We start from the raw sequence: 17,891 nt of genomic DNA, 5'->3' as shown, positions 1-17,891 counted from the left end.
AGGCCGTGGTTGAATCATAAACAGTACACAACAGTCACAACAACAGTCACAAACAGAAGTACAGTAGTACACAGCAGTAAAATCATGACTGGTACCTGCTTATCATTTTTCATTTTCTAGAGTCTGATATACCTTTGAAGAATTTCCCTTCATTTAATGATTTTTCTCTGACAATGACACAGTATCAACTGCATACTATTTAAGTTTAAATCTTTTAAGTGTCTTCCAAAACTTTCCAGTGAGCCAAATATTTCAATGCCAGAAAAAAGGATCCGATCTTAATTTCATCCCATTTTATGCTTATTGCTAATACTTCTGAAGGACCCTTAGCTATCTTCTCTTATTCCGGCACCTACCTTTACAGTACACACAGACACATAATTTTCACTTAGTTGAGCAGCATGCATGCTTATTTTCAGAAATAGAACACATTAAAAATAAGTGAATCTCAAATTTCAGCCCATCTCTTGCTTGACTATTCTCTTTCTTCACTAAATATATTTTTTAAACATTCTATCACTCATCCCAGCAGGAGAAATGCCAGGATCTTGTCTTCTTCATCAAATCTGCTACTACTGCCTTTAAGGTCACTATCACTGACAAAAGAACTACTGTGAATTAAATGTCTGTAAACTACTGTAAATTAGGTGTAAATTTAATTAATGTAAATTAAAGATGCCAGGAAAAATCACTTTATGTACAAATAAAAAACATTAAAGCTTTTCAGATGGCAAAGACTATTTTCTTCATTCTGTTTACTAATATATGCTTAGATTTACATCCCTGGTGGTGTTCAAGACCAGGTTGGACCGAGCCTTGGGTGACATGGTTTAGTGTGAGGTGTCCCTGCCCATGGCAGGGGGGTTGGAACTAGATGATCTTAAGGTCTTTTCCAACCCAAACTATTCCATGATTCTATGATTCTATATTTATAAACTATAAATGTGTATTTCTCTGCATCTCTGCTTATATTTCTGAATATCCTTTCCTCCTACAAGTATCCTCCTCCATCTTTTTCTCCTATGTGCAATAGATTTTAACAAAAGAATGTTGAAATAACAGATAAATCAAAATATACATTACTAATAATACCAAAACTCTCTATTTAGCACATGCATTTGTCAGTCTGAAGGTCTAGTTTAAAAATTAAGCAGATGATTGCTTTGCTGAACTGAGGTTTACAAGACCTTGAACTTAAAGTCAGAAAGCTGGAATAATGCAAAACCTCAAAGAAAGGAAAAAACACATAAAACCCAAACTGAAATTCATAAAACGTGCTCAGTTGCCTCAAGCTTGGTGTTTCTGTTTGATTCTGCTAGAGAGATATTTGCAAGCACTACCAAGTGTGCTGTCAGGCTCCCTGAAATGGGTCTAGTTTGGAGAGAAGGAGAACTTATGCGTTAAAGAGATTTTTTAGCAACCACATAGCAATGTTGCCTTCTGCTGCCTGGGGGCATATCAGAGGGATAAGGGGAGAATGAGGGTCATTGCCAGAGGGAATAGAGAGGACAGAGGGCACAAACCAGAGGAAACCAATGACCATTTATATTGCTGCTCACTAAAAAACCCTGGGTTTTGCTGTTAGTGGTATCAAAGATTTAAATGAGAACTGACACCTCACTGTGTGGGGCATGATAAATAAACAGAAACAAACATGAAGTCCCTGTTTAAACTTCAGAAATCTTTTGTCTTCTGTGTGCAATGCCTAGCTCAACAGTTTGAGGAGTATTATAGGGCTTCATGAACAAGAAAGTAGGCAACTAGAATCGAAAATAACCGAGTTATAAAAAATATTTCCACTTGGTCTTGGTGTTCCCAGATTATTTGTTTCTTTCCAGATTTACCCTGTTATTCTAGAGATTCTTCATTCTTTATTTGCACAGCACGAAGTTAGTGATGACAGAGATGTCCACAGGTTCAGTTTCTATCCAAGCTCAATACAGTAGGACAAGTCTGTCAAGCGTTAGCAGTAGAAATAACATCTAAAACGGAGATCCTGTTCATGAGAAATTAAGTTCCATGCAACTCTCTTCAACCAGAGATTAACTTCAACTCAAACAGTTACATTACATGATCCTAAAGTTCTCATAATGTTTCTTCTAGACAGCTCACATCCGGTGTTACAAAGCTGTGCAGCACTGCTGCAGGCTTACACAGCTGCCACATTTCACATCTGAGCTGGTTCAGTCAAGTTTATAGATGAACCAGCAACTATTAGCAGCCTTAGTTCATAAAAGTACTTTTAAATCTTTCAAGGAGAAAAATATGAATTAATGCTCATTTTTGGGGAAACCTGAAAAAATTATACTGAATAGAACTACAACAGCTCATCCTGCTTTATATAATGGTAAAAGTAAATCATATTGTCCAAAATCTGTCAGACTCACAAAAACATGAAACCTGCATGGAGCTGCACTACTATTCTGTGTAATGATGAGTAAGAAAAAACTTCACTTTGTTCTTTAGATTCTTCAGTGTTCTTAAGATTCTTCATCTGTCAAGTTTTTATTTATTAACTACATTTGTACATGCTACATGGAAGCAATGTCACTACCTTTACAAAAATTAATGTAAATTATTGAAGATGGGCGTGTTTGTGTAATATGCTGGAACACTTAATTATTTTTTTCCCCTCATATGCTGTAGAATTATATCTCTCACCTTATCCTTAGAATACTTATTTATGTATTACATGTTAGATTGCCATGAGCAAAGTACCAGAAGTCAGATTCTCATTTATAGTAAGGTTTTTTAAGCCTCTCAGGAGGCATATAAAAACATACACTTCATTTAAAAAGTAATGTATTCTTACCCTCAGATCCTTTTACATTGGTAAAACTGTGTGTAAAATGTGTCTAGCATGTATTTGAATCTGGCCTTACAGTTAGAAAAAAATAACTATATCAGGCTGACAAGACTAGGAGTTGTTGCCTTCTTTTATATGAGAGCTTCAGCTGGTTGCAAACTTCAGAGCTTACTTGTTATCTTCTCACTAACAGTTAGTAAATGTATTTGTTAAATCAAAACTTTTTAAATTATTAAATATGAAAAGTAATAAAATCTTACACTGCGAGCTCCTACATTTAGCAAGATGCACATGTTTTGTTTAGTACTTCCAGTGTAACATGCTTGAACAGGCAGTGACACAATGGGGTAGCAGCCCTCCACGCGGTTGTGCAAACTACATCAGCAGAGTCATTTCATGCCAGTATCCCCTACCTCAACAGAACCACATCTATACCGCCTGAAAGCCTCGCACGCTGCTTACAACAATTCATGTACTGTGTTGTGTAGTAAGACACTGATGTATGTGCAATCCAAGAATTTTAAATGTCCCCACAGGATATCAAATACTATCCAGACCATTTGTAAATACTTTCACAGTGCTCTGCAGAAAATGAGCCAGTTCTTTTCAGATCTACTTAAATGACATTTTCGTCTTATCTAAAAATCTATGTTCCTGTTTAATACAATCATCTGGGCAACTTACTCTTTCATCAGTGCTGCAAGCTTATGCCTTCATTAATAAATTCTGTTTCAGCATTAAGATTACCCCCAGTAGAGACAGCTGGGAAACTGCAATATAAAGTCAAGCAGCACATTTAATGACCAATGAACTTCTGGAAACTTAGTCCAAAATGATACATCATTGTGTCAGACACTCTTAAGCAATATGCAGCTTGGTCTCCCTCTTTAGAAACATGAAACCCCCTGAAACCGCTACCACAAATTGTGAACCTTTTAAATTATTGCCAAGCCACCTGCTTTTCTCCAGGAAACTTCATAAAACTCTCCAAATTAGTAATGTCATTAAGTGAAGCTTACAGAACTGTTGTTATTCCGTAGGAGTATTAGCTGTTTAGTTTAAGGAAACCAATGGGGATTTTTATCATGGAAAGAACTGTCATATATATTGTGTAATCTATTCCAAATGAAATGCTTTAAAATATTTTTAAATATGCTATTCTTTCACATTTTAATATTTCTGGGAGAAAACTGTATAACCATATTCTTGGGTTAAACTCCTATAATGAAGAAGTTCAATTCAGGAAAGGGTATGTGAAAGATTCTCAAACAGTTTATGTGTCTTCAGATGGCATTAAGAGCTATATAAATCAAATGTCTGATTTTGCATTTTTGAATAGCACTAAAAGAAATAGGTGATTTCCCCTGTTTATTCTCTTTTTTGAATGGTTCTACACAGAGTGGGTAAGGATGGATTATACAAATGCCTTCTGTCGAGGAGTCAGCCAAAACTGTACCATCTCATCTTGGAGTAATTTATCCAATAAAATGATTTAGAGGACAGTTCAGTGGCACCATTTTTGGAAGGCAAAAGCAGAAGGGAAGGAATATAAATCAAAGGTGACTGGCAGGTAAAGGATATATGCAGCAATCAGCCAAACCATGTGCACACTGGCACAAATTCAACAAGATCATTTATAAAAATTTTAAGTCAGGAGTACACAAAAGGGGGTCTGGTGCTAACTAAATCCACAGATAGATTACACGCCACTGAAATAAACACTTCCAGATGCTGGCACACAAAAACCTTTTACAGAAAGAAATGTTTTCTTTCATAAATCTGAAAGGAGGAACCTTGGGTTGGGGGTTGGGAGAGAAAGGAACAAGATTTCCAAACTAGGATTTGACTTCCTACTGGGTTTACAGAATAATAACTCATATTTTTCAAATGCACAGTGTTAACATCGTAGAATAACAAAGAACTACACAGAATAGCTTGAAGTATAGACAAAGACATCATACATATATATCTGTTTCATGAAATAAAAAGTTTTTTCTGCTTTCAAAATAAGAAGAAACAATAAAAATGTCAAATTGACTTTTTCTATATCAGAAACTGAATGTATAACTGAAGGAAAAGTTTTCAAATGCCTTTTGACATAAGTACATACACTTCATTTTTTAAAATTGATTAAAAATGAAATCTTGACTTCTTCAAAATCAGTATCAATTGATTTTGAATATTATTAGGGGTAGTATATAATGCACAGGCCCCTAAGCATCAGAGAATTTTTGATTTGGTTTCTATGTACCTAATTTCTTTCGGAAACAGCATTCAAGATTTTTTATCATTCAAGTGCTTTAGAAAAATTTAGATGTAATGTATCCACATCATGTTTATTGAAGCAATTACTGAAGATTGTATTCCAGAACTTAGAATCATAGAATAGTTAGGGTTGGAAAGGACCTTAGGATCATCTAGTTCCAAACCCCCTGCCATGGGCAGGGACACCCCACACTAAACCATGCCACCCAAGGCCTCATCCAACCTGACCTTGAACACTGCCAAGGATGAAGCATTCACAACCCCCCTGGGAAACCCATTCCAGTGCCTCACCACCCTCTCAGTAAAGAATTTCTTCCTTACATCCAATCTAAACTTCCCCTGTTTAAGTTTTAACCCGTTACTTCTTCTCACTACCATTTAGGTCTGAAATATGCAGTAAGACATTTCTTTCAGTTCAGGAGACTAAGTCGCAGACCAAATATGAAGCTGAATTTTTCCTGGTTTAACACACCTAAACCAAACTTGCTTTTCAAAATGTTCTGTTTATCTCCACAAATACCATACTGCCACACCCCCTCATATTTTCAAAATTTCCCTTTCTTTCCATACCCAGAATCTGCTGATTTCGTTTCTCTTACAAGCTCAGCTTTGCCAGGTCTTCCTACACGAATTTTGTTTTGTAGGGGAAATCAGTTAATATTATCTTTGCTAAATTGAAATTACTGAAGATCGGTGATGAACTTCAGTATTTTTTCACTACAGAAATGGGTTTAAGCATTTGCACAAAAGCTGAGCCCAATCAGGATAAACAATGAGTATTTTTAAAACATCAGAATTGAAAGGTCTTGACTAAATATATGATTGTGAAAGTATTTTTTACAGGTACATGTAACTTACTGAAGTCTACATGCAATACTTGCATTTATTATTGAAGAACCTGAAAGAGTATAAGCAGGGCTGTATAAGGCCCAAGTAATGTCCCTGCCAAACAGCATTCTCTGATGTCCCATGTTCTTGGTGCAGGGAATGTCACCAGCAGTATCACAAAAATGGTTTTGTAAATTTTCCTTGTTTTATGATGCTTAGGCAATTTTAAGGGACTGAAATTTTTAACAAGAGAAGGTTTAGACTAGCCAGTCTTTTCATGCTGAACTTACCTGGAGCCTGAAGAAGCATTCTCCCAGAAAGTAAATACCCAAACAAGAGTTGGTTATATCCTCTGTTCATTCAATATGCTCCATTTACACACACATACACTTCTGAATAATGGCCACTGTCATCCGCAAGTCTGAGCAGGATTAAAATTTACATTTATAAACACAGTTTCTCTTTAGTTAAACATCTAAACCACTTCATTTCAGAACTGACATAAACTAGAGGTGACAAAGAATCTGCTTTGGAAACTTATTCTTTTTGCCTGTAGTCTTCCACTGTTGAAGCTGACCACTTTGATTTTAATTTCAAAGTAGAGGATGCTAGCTGTACATTTTATTAGAGCTATGTGACAAGGTCTACTTACAAACTGCTCATGTACAACTTACAACTGTTCATATCAAGATTTCAGGTAATCAATACATACTGATCACAGAATAAAGATGTTAAAATAATTTTTTATTGTTTGTTACTCCAACTGTTAGGAATCCAACCCAAATAACTTCAAATAATTTCTCCATAGACCTTATGCTTGTATTCCTGGTAAGAAATATCCACCCGGTATTTTTGAAAACACGTTGGCATACTAAATATTATTATTTAGAATGCTATTCAGATGACAGGATTATGCCTATGTGCCCAGTCAAGACTGCAGATCATTTTCACTATGCACTGTACAGAGATGAGCTTTTTAGATTAATCTGAATCTAACATTATTGTACTTCTGCAATTTTGGCCAGTCTGTAGAAGGACTGAGCTTGTTATAATTCGGTTTGCCATTTTCAAAGCCAAGTTGGATGGAGCTTTGGGCATTCTGGTCTAGTGGAAGGTGGCCCTGCAAGTGGCAGGGGGGTTGAAACTAGATGATCTTTAAGGTCTCTTCTAACACAAACCATTGTATGATTCTATGATTTTTATCCCATTTAAATCCTGAATCTTATTGAAAGACAAGGGGTAACGGGTTCAAACTTAAACAGGGGAAGTTTAGATTGGATCTAAGGAAGAAATTCTTTACTGAGAGGGTGGTGAGGCACTGGAATGGGTTGCCCAGGGAGGTTGTGAATGCTCCATCCTTGGCAGTGTTCAAGGCCAGGTTGGATGAGGCCTTGGGTGACATGGTTTAGTGTGGGGTGTCCCTGCCCATGGCAGGGGGGTTGGAACTAGATGATCTTAAGGTCCTTTCCAACCCTAACTATTCTATGATTCTATGAAATCAGTGATGCTGCCATGTTGTAAAGGAAGTAAGAGTCCAGAACCAAAGTTTCACCAGGCTCATGCTACAAGATATGGCAATTTGCTTTTTCTCAAAATTAATTTTCACTGACTTCCCATTGAACTCCAACACATTCTGTACATGCAAGAGAAGTAATCTGCTTACTCTCTTTATTCTAGGTCACACTCGAATGAGTCTAATAGATCACTTATCTGAATGAACCATGAAATGAGCTAATCATGTAGTTATAGTGTCCATCTAAAGGGTTGTAATCCTAATACCATTGTATTTAAGATCTTGGGATAGACTGAGATGATGTTTAACAATGCAACATTCAGGACTATTCCACTCCTTAATTATCTAAATTATTACTCTAAAAAAGAACATGTGTAGAAGAGTATAATTACAAATAGATGTTATATAAAAACATTAGGATATTCATATACACTAATTTTATATCCAAATATAAATTCAACTCTAAATATAACAAATCCGTTAATTTTTAAAGACAAATTTCCTATTTTCCTTGACCAAGGAAGAAAGATTTAGCCTGCAATTAATTAATACACATAAAATGTCTTACTTCCTTAGCTTAAATGCACAGAGTACAGAGAAGTAGATCCAGGTACAGCACATGGAATTGTGTCATGCCACATGATGAAGAGATAAGTATTTCCCATTTCTGTCTTGTAAAATTATATGGTGCTATTTTTCAAATCAATGATTTACTTCTCTGCCCCTTGAAAGTCTGGACCAGGCAATACTGAATGCCACCCCATACTGTTAACAGAGAATATATATAGATAAAATATATGTCTAAACTACCTTAGACATGAGCAGGAGGAGAACCTAGAGCACACTTGCTGCTTTCCATTGTGGCTGGCACTTGGAGACAAAACCTAAACGCACTAATTATGTTAGTCATTTTGACATAGCTATCAAGGTCAAAATAAATGCAAACAGATCATTTTCACTAGTTTAATGTTAGTTCTCATTTACCATATGATTATAAAACTTTCAAAGTGCTCTTTTGGTCCAAACCAACATCCATCAAATGTTGCTAAAGAATAAATTATACGGCTTAACTCTTCTTCCATAACTGCCTTATTAGGAACACTTATCATAAAATCAGATGGAAGAGAGGGACAATCATGATGAAACAGAAAAAAAAAAGGAAAGACATCAGAAAATATCACTGTTCTTGTGTTACAAATACATATAAATCATCTTAAGAAAGTAGTCCCAAAAGAATACATTTTTTGCTGTTGTTTTCTAAAAATAAAATATTCTCCTATATTTGCTTCTTAAACAGAAGTAAAACCTAAATTCTATGTATGCGACTGAGTTATTCAGTAGCAAAAGATACAGCTTGTACTTACACTTGGTTTTTGACTTTAGAAGTAACACTAGGATTTTGTAGTGTTCTACAAAATAGAAGTTCTTCACATGACCTCCTTCAGAAATCTTGATATTTTGGAAAAAAAGTATGTATACATCTGGTAATTAAAACTGATGAGATTCATCTCAGTTCCACCAAGGTTCAACGAGTCAAAACCAGCAAGATTCAGTGAAATCTCAAATAAAGGATGAATCACATCAGTACAATATGACAATAGCAGGATACTAGCGGAATACAAAACCATTTTGAACATTTGAATACAGGTCAACCTAGGTTAACTTTTCCTCAAAGCTGAAAGAATTAAGCTGGCAGGAGTCCTATCAGGATGAAGGTGGTGAGGCACTGGCACAGGTTGCCCAGAGAAGCTGTGGCTCCCCCATCCCTGGCAGTGTTCAAGGCCAGGTTGGACGGGGCTTGGAGCAACCTGCCCTAGTGGAAGGTGTCCCTATTTCTGTAAAAAAACCCCCATTTTCTGTAAAAAACATCTACCTAATCTGAAGGATGCTGGAGAGGGAATCTTCATCAGGGACTGTAGCAATAGGACAAGCGGTAATGAGTTCAAACTAAAACAGGGGAAGTTCAGGTTGGATATAAGGAAGAAGTTCTTTACTATGAGAGTGGTGAGGCACTGGAACAGGTTGCCAAAAGAAGTGATAAATGCTCCATCACTGGCAGTGCTCAAGTCCAGCTGGACGGAGCCTTGGGCGACATGGTTTACTGTGAGGTGTCCCTGCCCAGGGAAGGGGGGTTGGACTGAGATGATCTTAAGGTCCTTTCCAACTATTCCATGATTCTAACAAAACTAATTTATTTATCTAACACTCTTGAAATATTTATCTATTAACTTAGAACAATTTACATTAATTCTCAGGTAGTAACTAACTGGTTCTCGGGTAAACAACCACCAGCTAACTATGACTGCATGTAAGAAACACACCTCAATTCTTCTGGGAAAGCTATTCAGACAAGGAAGCAAAGCATACAAGGACACTAACATAGTAAGTGTAATCTTAGATTCATACCCAGTTAAACACTGGATGTTGAGTACAAAACGAATCTTGGTGTATTCAGGAATAGCTCCTTACTGAAGTATCGAGATACCATTACAATTCCCTGTCAAGTGGATTCTTAGCAATAATTGGTTATTTTTTTGCATTGGCTAAACTGTCACAAAAGCCCTGTTTCTCTTCCCTTGGGACCCTGAAGAACTGAGAGAAGATGGGCAGATGGGATACAACCAAAATATATACCAATCCATTACAGAAAATTAACCTCTCCTTCTTCAAGAGCTTACTTCCATTCATATTCACACAGTGCATGACTCCAATGACACAGTTCCCTATACAGACATATAAGCACATCTTGGAGTCTTCATGCAGTAACAATGACCACTCTGTCTTAATTTGGAAAAAATGTAGATGGAGCACTGAATAACCTTTTGTAATCTACATTATAAATGACTTCCACAACAAATACACTTCAGTGATGTAAAGGTCTGGTGCATGTGTCTAACCAAATATGGCAGGCCTAAACACATAATCTGTAATATCTCACAAAATGCTTTTCCTAAACTTTTGTCATTAAAAAAGGAATTGTATCAGAGGTCTAAAACATCTGTACAACCTAGAAGATGACCCAAGACTGTCTGTCTCCTTCTTGGATTGTTTAGAGGGAACAAGGTCTGCCCATCTCATCAACCCCGTTGACAGCAGGTAATGTCAAAAAAATAAGTTGTTCAGTTAGTTGTTGTGTTTGGGAAGTCCGCAAGATTGCAGGGCATAAAAAACCCCAACCCAAACCAGAGTATTTTATTGTATCTTGTGGTTGCAGAGAAATTTCAAACTTTGGTTAATATTTAACCAAACCACTTTTATCGAGGTCAGGGAAGGCTTACCTTTCTGTAACTGTTTATGCAAGCTCTTGACTTCTTTACAATAAAATTAAATACATTCTCTGCTTTCAGAAGCTATTGTCATGTTCTTAGCTACACCTCTTAGCAAGCTTCTATTAAAGACACCTGCATTTTAGACTAGAAATTCTATCCTACACTTTACATGATATTAATCTAGCATTTATGAGTGGAAAAAGAGAGAGGTAAAATTATGGAAAGATAATTCATTCCAAATACGCATCAACTACCACTAATAAACCAAATATTTAGTGCCTTTTATAAAAGATGTGAACAGTTTTGACACTGGAAATTCTGACACTAGGAATATTGTATCTTCACATATTCTTATTTTTGCTTGTTTCTCACTTCTGACATCAGTTCCCACTATTTCCTTGATATTTATGGTCTTCATGTACTACTGCAAAATTTTTATGTAGACAAATTTCCTCAAATTCAGAATGATTTTCTTTTCATAAAAATCCCTCCAAAAATGGACAATTTCTTCCTGATTTTTAGGAGCTAAGATCTAGTTTGGTGGGCCTTGTTTGGTTTTTTCCCTATAATGACTTCTTTCCTGATGTAGATATTCTGAGGTAAGCAAGGATATATGCCACATACAATATCAGATCAGAAGAAAATGACCCCAATTTATGACACTGGAGAGACTGCTTTCCCATTTTTATCAGCTGAGAAAATTAAATAAAGAATTCATTTGGCTGCTCTGAACAATGGATTTGCAATTTGCACAGAAAAAATGATGGCAAAACCTCCTAACCCACCAGTGTTTTACCACAAGTTCAGTTCTATTACAATTTAGTTGAGGTTCAAAGTTGTGTAAAGAAACCATTCTCTTCTTCCTCCAACCATAAATGTGTCACTTGAGAGTTCAACTTCCAATAGGAGCTGTATCTGACACACAACTAATTTTAGAATATAAAGTGCTCCTCACCATAGTGGAATACATATAATTTAAAATAACTGCAAACCTAAACGTTGCAAAAACAGAAAATTCAAGCACTAACAAAAAAGCGTAATTTGTAATTGAAGGAAAATAATATTTAAAAGAAAACAAAAACTTTTTTGTCTTTCCAAAAAGAGACAGAAATTACTAAGTTTTATTTCCCAAGAGAATTATGCCACTTTTATAAAGAAAATTACAGTTACCACAAATTGCTCTCAACAATTCCAAAGCTTCTTCATTTGACCACTTGAAAATCAAAGTTCTTTAAGATTATAAATATAACTTTTTATAACTCTGTTATTACGTACTGTGAATGGGGAAAGGGGGCCAATCTTGTGGCCATAGCGTCGAATGGCCTCTCTGATGTGGCTGGGCTGGATGGCATCGCTTTGAGCCTCTATACCACAGGCTGCAGTGCTCTGCAACAGAAAAACACATAAATTGTTACTAAATCAAAAACACACAACAGACCTACAGTGCATAAAGTATGAAAATAAACCCTTATAAAATAGACCAATTCTTTTTTACTGAGGATACACATCACTGCTGCCACACACTACATTAGAGAAAAAAAGCTATTAACAAATCAAAAAGGACTTTTACAAGAACTTTGCTTAAGAGACCCAAAGAACACCGTATTTGTCCTCTTAAATCTTTCACCTACTGCTGCTGTAGGTTGCAACTGAAAAGAGCAGAAAATGTTCAAACGAAAATGAAAGGGTCAATTAAGTCATACTGCAATAACCACAGAAACTATTTTTAAAACATTTCAGGCTCTCAATATGATGTCAAGGGGTGGGGAAAATATTGAACAAGTACCTGAAGTGGAAAGCAATTTGACAACAAAATCATCACTGAGTAATATCAGATTGAAATTTGAAGCTGAAACATAGATGTGATATAATGGTGTATGAGAGATGAAAAAATATTCTAATAACCTCAATCTGGAATGTTTTCAAATTTGAAATGACATTTTAGATTAAGGATACTAAATAGAAAAAATAAGAATTCGTTGCTACTGTCCATTGATTTTACAAAAACATCCTCAGGATTTCAAAAGAAAAAGTTACTCTTGTCTCCTTACTAGTCAAACTGAAATGTTGGGTTAGGCTCCATAGAGATATGGCTGCTTGCTAGAATTCAGATGACTTATCAGAATGATGGCTGCTTGATAATAAATTCATGACAATTATATTAGTGAATGCAGTAAGAATGACAAAACCTTAAACTATACATTTAAGTTTAAAGTATACACATAGAGGGTCCCCTCATACATTTACACTACATGCTAATGCTTTCCAATTTGGGATATTTTTAGACTCAACTTTTTATTTTCAAGAGTGCTGAGTCCACTGGAGCCTGTGTGCGTATGCACAGAATTATTCATAATATGATGGCAGATTCTTGCCTTGGTGATTGACATAAAGGGAATATGAAACTCAAATATTTTCTGCTGGACTGGGTCTTCATGGACTAAGAATAACATTCTTCACCAACTTGTTTGTCTGAATGCCTCGGTTATATCTAGTATGTACACAACCAAATTGGAGAAGTCATGGGAATATTTCATTAAAACTGCACTTTTTAGAATACAATTATTTTAAAAGGCATTAAGTATGACACTATAAACTTCAAATAAACTCACAACACTAGTGAAATTTAATGTAGCAAAAACTACATCTCCAGCTAAACTCTTGTTCCTAGGAATTACAATGGAAATCAGCCACTAACCAAAACATAACCAAACATAGCAAAGGAAGAGGAAAGAACAAAAGTCTTCAGAGAGGTTTTTAGGATTCACTAAAGGCTTTCTAAATGGATTAAAATACAAGCAGAGAGAAAGTTGAACATATGAGGAGTATCTACAGCACTGATGACATCAGAAGGGGAAAATATGTATTTTTCTATTTGTCTTTGTAAAAATCACTGGTTCAACTCCATGAAAAATGGGTACTTGTTTTAGGAGAATAATAACACACATGAGAAAATCACAAGTCACTCTACTGCTTTGCAGCAAAGTGAGTACTGCCATGATGCATTATTCAGAGCAGCCCTGCATAGGAAGGACTTGGGGGTGTTGATTGATGAGAAACTTAACATGAGACGGCTTCAGTGTGCGTTTGCGGCCCAGAAACCAACAGTATCCCGGGCAGCATCAAAAGAAAGAAGTTCAAAGGAGGTGATCCTGCCCCTCTACTCTGCTTTCGCAAAACCTAACTTAGAGTACTGTGTGCAGTTCTGGTGTCTTCAACATAAGAAGGGCTGAAGCTGTTGGAGCAAGTCCAGAGGCGGGCCATAAGGATGATCAAGGGGCTGGAGCACCTCCCTTATGAAGACAGGCTGAGAAAGTTGGGGCTGCTCAGCCTGGAGAAGAGAAGGCTGCGTGGAGACCTCATAGCAGCCTTCCAGTATCTGAAGGGGGCCTACAAGGATGCTGGGGATGGACTCTTCATCAGGGACTGTAGTGACAGGACAAGGGGTAACGGGTTTAAGCTTAAACAGGGGAAGTTTAGATTAGGTATAAGGAAGAAGTTCTTTATTGAGAGGGTGGTGAAGCACTGGAACAGGTTGCCTAAAGTAGTGGCAAATGCTTCATCCCTGGCAGTGTTCAAGGCCAGGTTGAATAGAGCCATGGGCAACATGGTACAGGGTGAGGTGTCCTTGCCCATGGCAGGGGGGTTGGAAAAAGATGATCTTAAGGTCCTTTCCAACCCAAACCATTCTATGATTCATTTATTCTATGATACTTTTTCAAAAAACCATGAAGTGACTAACACAGTTCTTCCTACCCAGCTTATTTAATCAATTCTATTTCCCTTGTGGTTCTAAGGTACATTTATCCCTCTCAGATAGACTACCAAGGCTCTATAACAGAAGACAGGAATTATAGTATTTGCATTTCACACTCTGAATACGAGACATCCATATTTTATGCAAAGTAAACAAATATTTAGATTGAATGCAACCAACTGGCAGAAAAATAAAGCAGGTAAAGCAAAGTTGTTACAGGCAAGGAAGGCAGTCACCTAAGGCTGCTTGGAGCAGGAAAATCACAACAATCTCTTTGCCTACTTTGCTTATGCTTTGACCCTCAAAACCTATGGTAGCTGCTACTGTCAGAGAAGGCGTGATTATTTGGGTTCGCGTCTACCACTGCAGCTGTAAATGAGCAGCTCATCTCAGAAGCAGCAGTTGCTAGCTCAACAAAATTCATTTTGCCAGCATTATCAAGAAGCTTTAGCCTAGTTCTGATGGAAAAACCACCAAACTACACATCTGGCTTGACAATAACATTGGTACTCAATATCTGATATAGGTTAAATTAGTATTTAAAATGAGACATGCTACTTCTTGAAGACTTGTTAATTTCTTTTTCTATTTTTTTTTTCCCCAGACTTGTGCATCAAATACCTTTTTTCTTTTCCTTTGTTTGGATTTGGTAGAGTCCTGTCCAATTCCACCATTTCCCAAGGCTCCTGATGGGGTTTTTCCAAGGTATTGCTGTCCTGCTGATGCTGGGGGTGTGGGTGTAGGAGGTGGTGTGTTTTCAGGAGAGTCAAGACTTGTCTTCATACTTGTAGATTGCCCTAAGAGATGTGGCTATAAAAGCAAAATGTCAAACGGTTATTATAAAATCAAATCACACACACAAAAAAAACCCCAACCAGCCAACCAAACCCAACTTACTGCCCACTTAGATTTACGCTTGGAAGAGATGTAATACAGAATTCACTTTGCTCATTCTAGAGGTTACTATAATACATGTATCGTAGCAATGCATGCAATGCAGCACTTATTGCACTTGTCACTGTTGAAAACTTTAATTTCCAAAGCTACAACAGAGAGCACCATCAATACAAAGAGAAGGAATTTCCACCCAATAAAAGAGGATTCACATTTAAATATAAAGATGTTGCTAAGAATTTAGTATTTGGAGCTATAATTTAATGTCTTTCTGTCTAAATCCATAACTTCATAGAATCATAGAATGGTTCAGGTTGGAAGGGACCAGGTTGCTCAAAGTCCCATCCAACCTGGCCTTGAACACTTCCAAGGATGTTCATAAACTGCATAACAGGAGTCTTTATGAACACTAGATTCAAGAACAGCTACTTTGAAAGCAATAAACTACCAAATACATGTAAAATTAAAAAATAAAATGCATTAATATGTGAAAAAGCAAGATTTACCTCAGCAGAATTGTGATACTGTATGAAAGTGGCAGATATGGCATGACTGAACGGGTCACCAGCTTTGGGAGCCATGTCCTGCTTAACCAGAAGGGCCAAGTCCACCAACTGGAGGGGCAAGAACAGGTTTGCTGACATAGTACTTACTATAAATGCTATGGTAACAAAGAAGTGAGAAGAAGTTGTGAGTTGAGGCCAATTATTCTTAGTGTTTCTCAGCTGAAAACAAACTTTTCAGGGATATATCACCATTTTCCACTTTTGTAAATATATGGAGTAATCTATCTACCCAAGAGGGCTTAGCTTGGCACTAAGGTAAAATTTGTTTTCCAGGAAATCCTTCTTTTTAATCCAGTTGTGCAATGGGGTTGAATGAGCCTCAGCACACTGCCAAAGGTCACATAGCAAACTATGCGGTTTCAGTTTGGACTTGAATAAAGTTCGTGCTGGACTCCACTCTCCTCTGTAACCATTATAAAACACTTCTATTTGTGTATCAGATGGATGAATTCAGTGTAGTATGCATCTGTCACACTGTAAATTGAAAGACAGACAGGAATCCAGCTACCTTGGTTAGCTGAAGTAGTGACTACATGCTTCTGAAGGGGCTTACAACACAGTCACCTGAGGCTGAAGTACACCCAAGAGTAATTTTGTTTGCTCAATCAGTATACTCTCTTACCTGTGCCACAGTCTCATATGCTAAATATGCCAAAATCTCCATTGCAACTGCATTTGGCTTTATTTCCATACTGCTACAGTCCAACCAGTCACGAAACTTGGATGCTTTCTTTGCTGTCAGTTAAAATCATAAGGGGAGAAGGAAAAGTTAAAAACAGGAAGGCCAAAAGAATGCATTCTTGCGGGTCACAGAAAATAACACAAATGTGAAACAAGGAGTGTTAATGTGAATTATCAAAATGAAGCTAGTAGGGAAGAACATATTTAATACAAAACATTTTGGTGACCCATAAGCAGCATGGAGAAAAATACACAATTAATCAATCATACAGGAGGTTTCAGAACAAGGGAGGATCTACCTCAAAGGACTGCAGACAGGAGAAACCTAAAACAATTGCATCACATCTTTGATGAACAAAAATAATCACTAGAATAAATCAAAACAAATCTGAGTCTGGATAAAATGATACAATAGTGAAGACAAATGAAGAAAGACAGAAGAACTAGGAAGTCCTTGTGTTAACTGTACAGGGATAAGGTGTTGACAAGCCAGCCAATATGATTTGTAGATGAGTGCTTTTAAAATTTGCCTTAGATATAAGAAATAAGGATAGATGTAGACCTGCAAATGAACAACATTCATATGAGAACTTCACACTGCTAATGGATGAGACAACTTAGAAGGAAGTACAGAGAAAAATATGAGACAAAGAACCATGACATTTGCTAAGAGAGTTAAAGGAGGAAAAAAAGGATGATCTTACTTAGGTCAGTGGTGGACAAGCTGATCACAGAAATCTGTAGAGATTTAGACAGAAAGGAGCTAGTAATATAGAAGTCTTAATAAGGGTTGTTTGTGAAGGCAAAACAACCCAACTAGAGTAGATAAAACGTGGAAGAATCATTTGAAACACCTTTTTCGAATATAATCTTCAACAAGGACTGAAAAGCCAAAAACAAGTCAGGTACTAAACCGAAAACAGGTGTAAAGAGTGGTTATTTTTGCAGGTGGGAATGGAAGGCTACATCAGGTCGCTAAAGACATAAAAAAAAAAAACAAAACAAAACAAAAACCAAAGGAAGAGAAGCATGCAGGTGACAGCAGGACCACAAAATGTTCCCTACAACTTAGATTTGTAATCCTGTAGTAATTGATCCTCTGATGGGCCATTTCTTTTGTCTGTCTTTAAAGGTGGACAGAAATATGAGGAGCTGCAATTATTAATATATATTGTTAAAACAGGCTTCTTCAAGTTCCTTCCGGGTTTATTCTTTCGTGACACAGTTTTCATGGGTTTATATTACAGTAAAAAGGGTTTGTTACTGTAAACATAGCAATACATTATTTTTTTTTTTACTAAAATCTGAGAAA

At 36.6% G+C, this 17,891-nt stretch overlaps 1 protein-coding gene across 2 annotated transcripts in view; it reads right to left on the bottom strand.

The window, feature by feature from the left end:
* Positions 1-17,891, bottom strand: part of SUPT3H (SPT3 homolog, SAGA and STAGA complex component) — a gene marked incomplete at its 5' end in the record, with an annotated part of 253,155 nt that overhangs the window by 38,393 nt on the left and 196,871 nt on the right. For both annotated transcript variants that reach the window (XM_080616207.1, XM_080616208.1), the window contains 3 exons: positions 11,957-12,067; positions 15,839-15,946; positions 16,521-16,633. In XM_080616207.1, coding sequence (XP_080472333.1) covers positions 11,957-12,067; positions 15,839-15,946; positions 16,521-16,633 — 332 coding nt within the window. The remainder of the gene's footprint in view (positions 1-11,956; positions 12,068-15,838; positions 15,947-16,520; positions 16,634-17,891) is intronic.

The sequence above is a fragment of the Psittacula echo genome (assembly GCF_963264785.1).
Source record: "Psittacula echo genome assembly, chromosome: 4".
Lineage (NCBI taxonomy): Eukaryota > Metazoa > Chordata > Aves > Psittaciformes > Psittacidae > Psittacula > Psittacula echo.
Note: the sequence above shows the minus strand (reverse complement) of the source record. Positions and strands in the feature narration are given on the sequence as shown.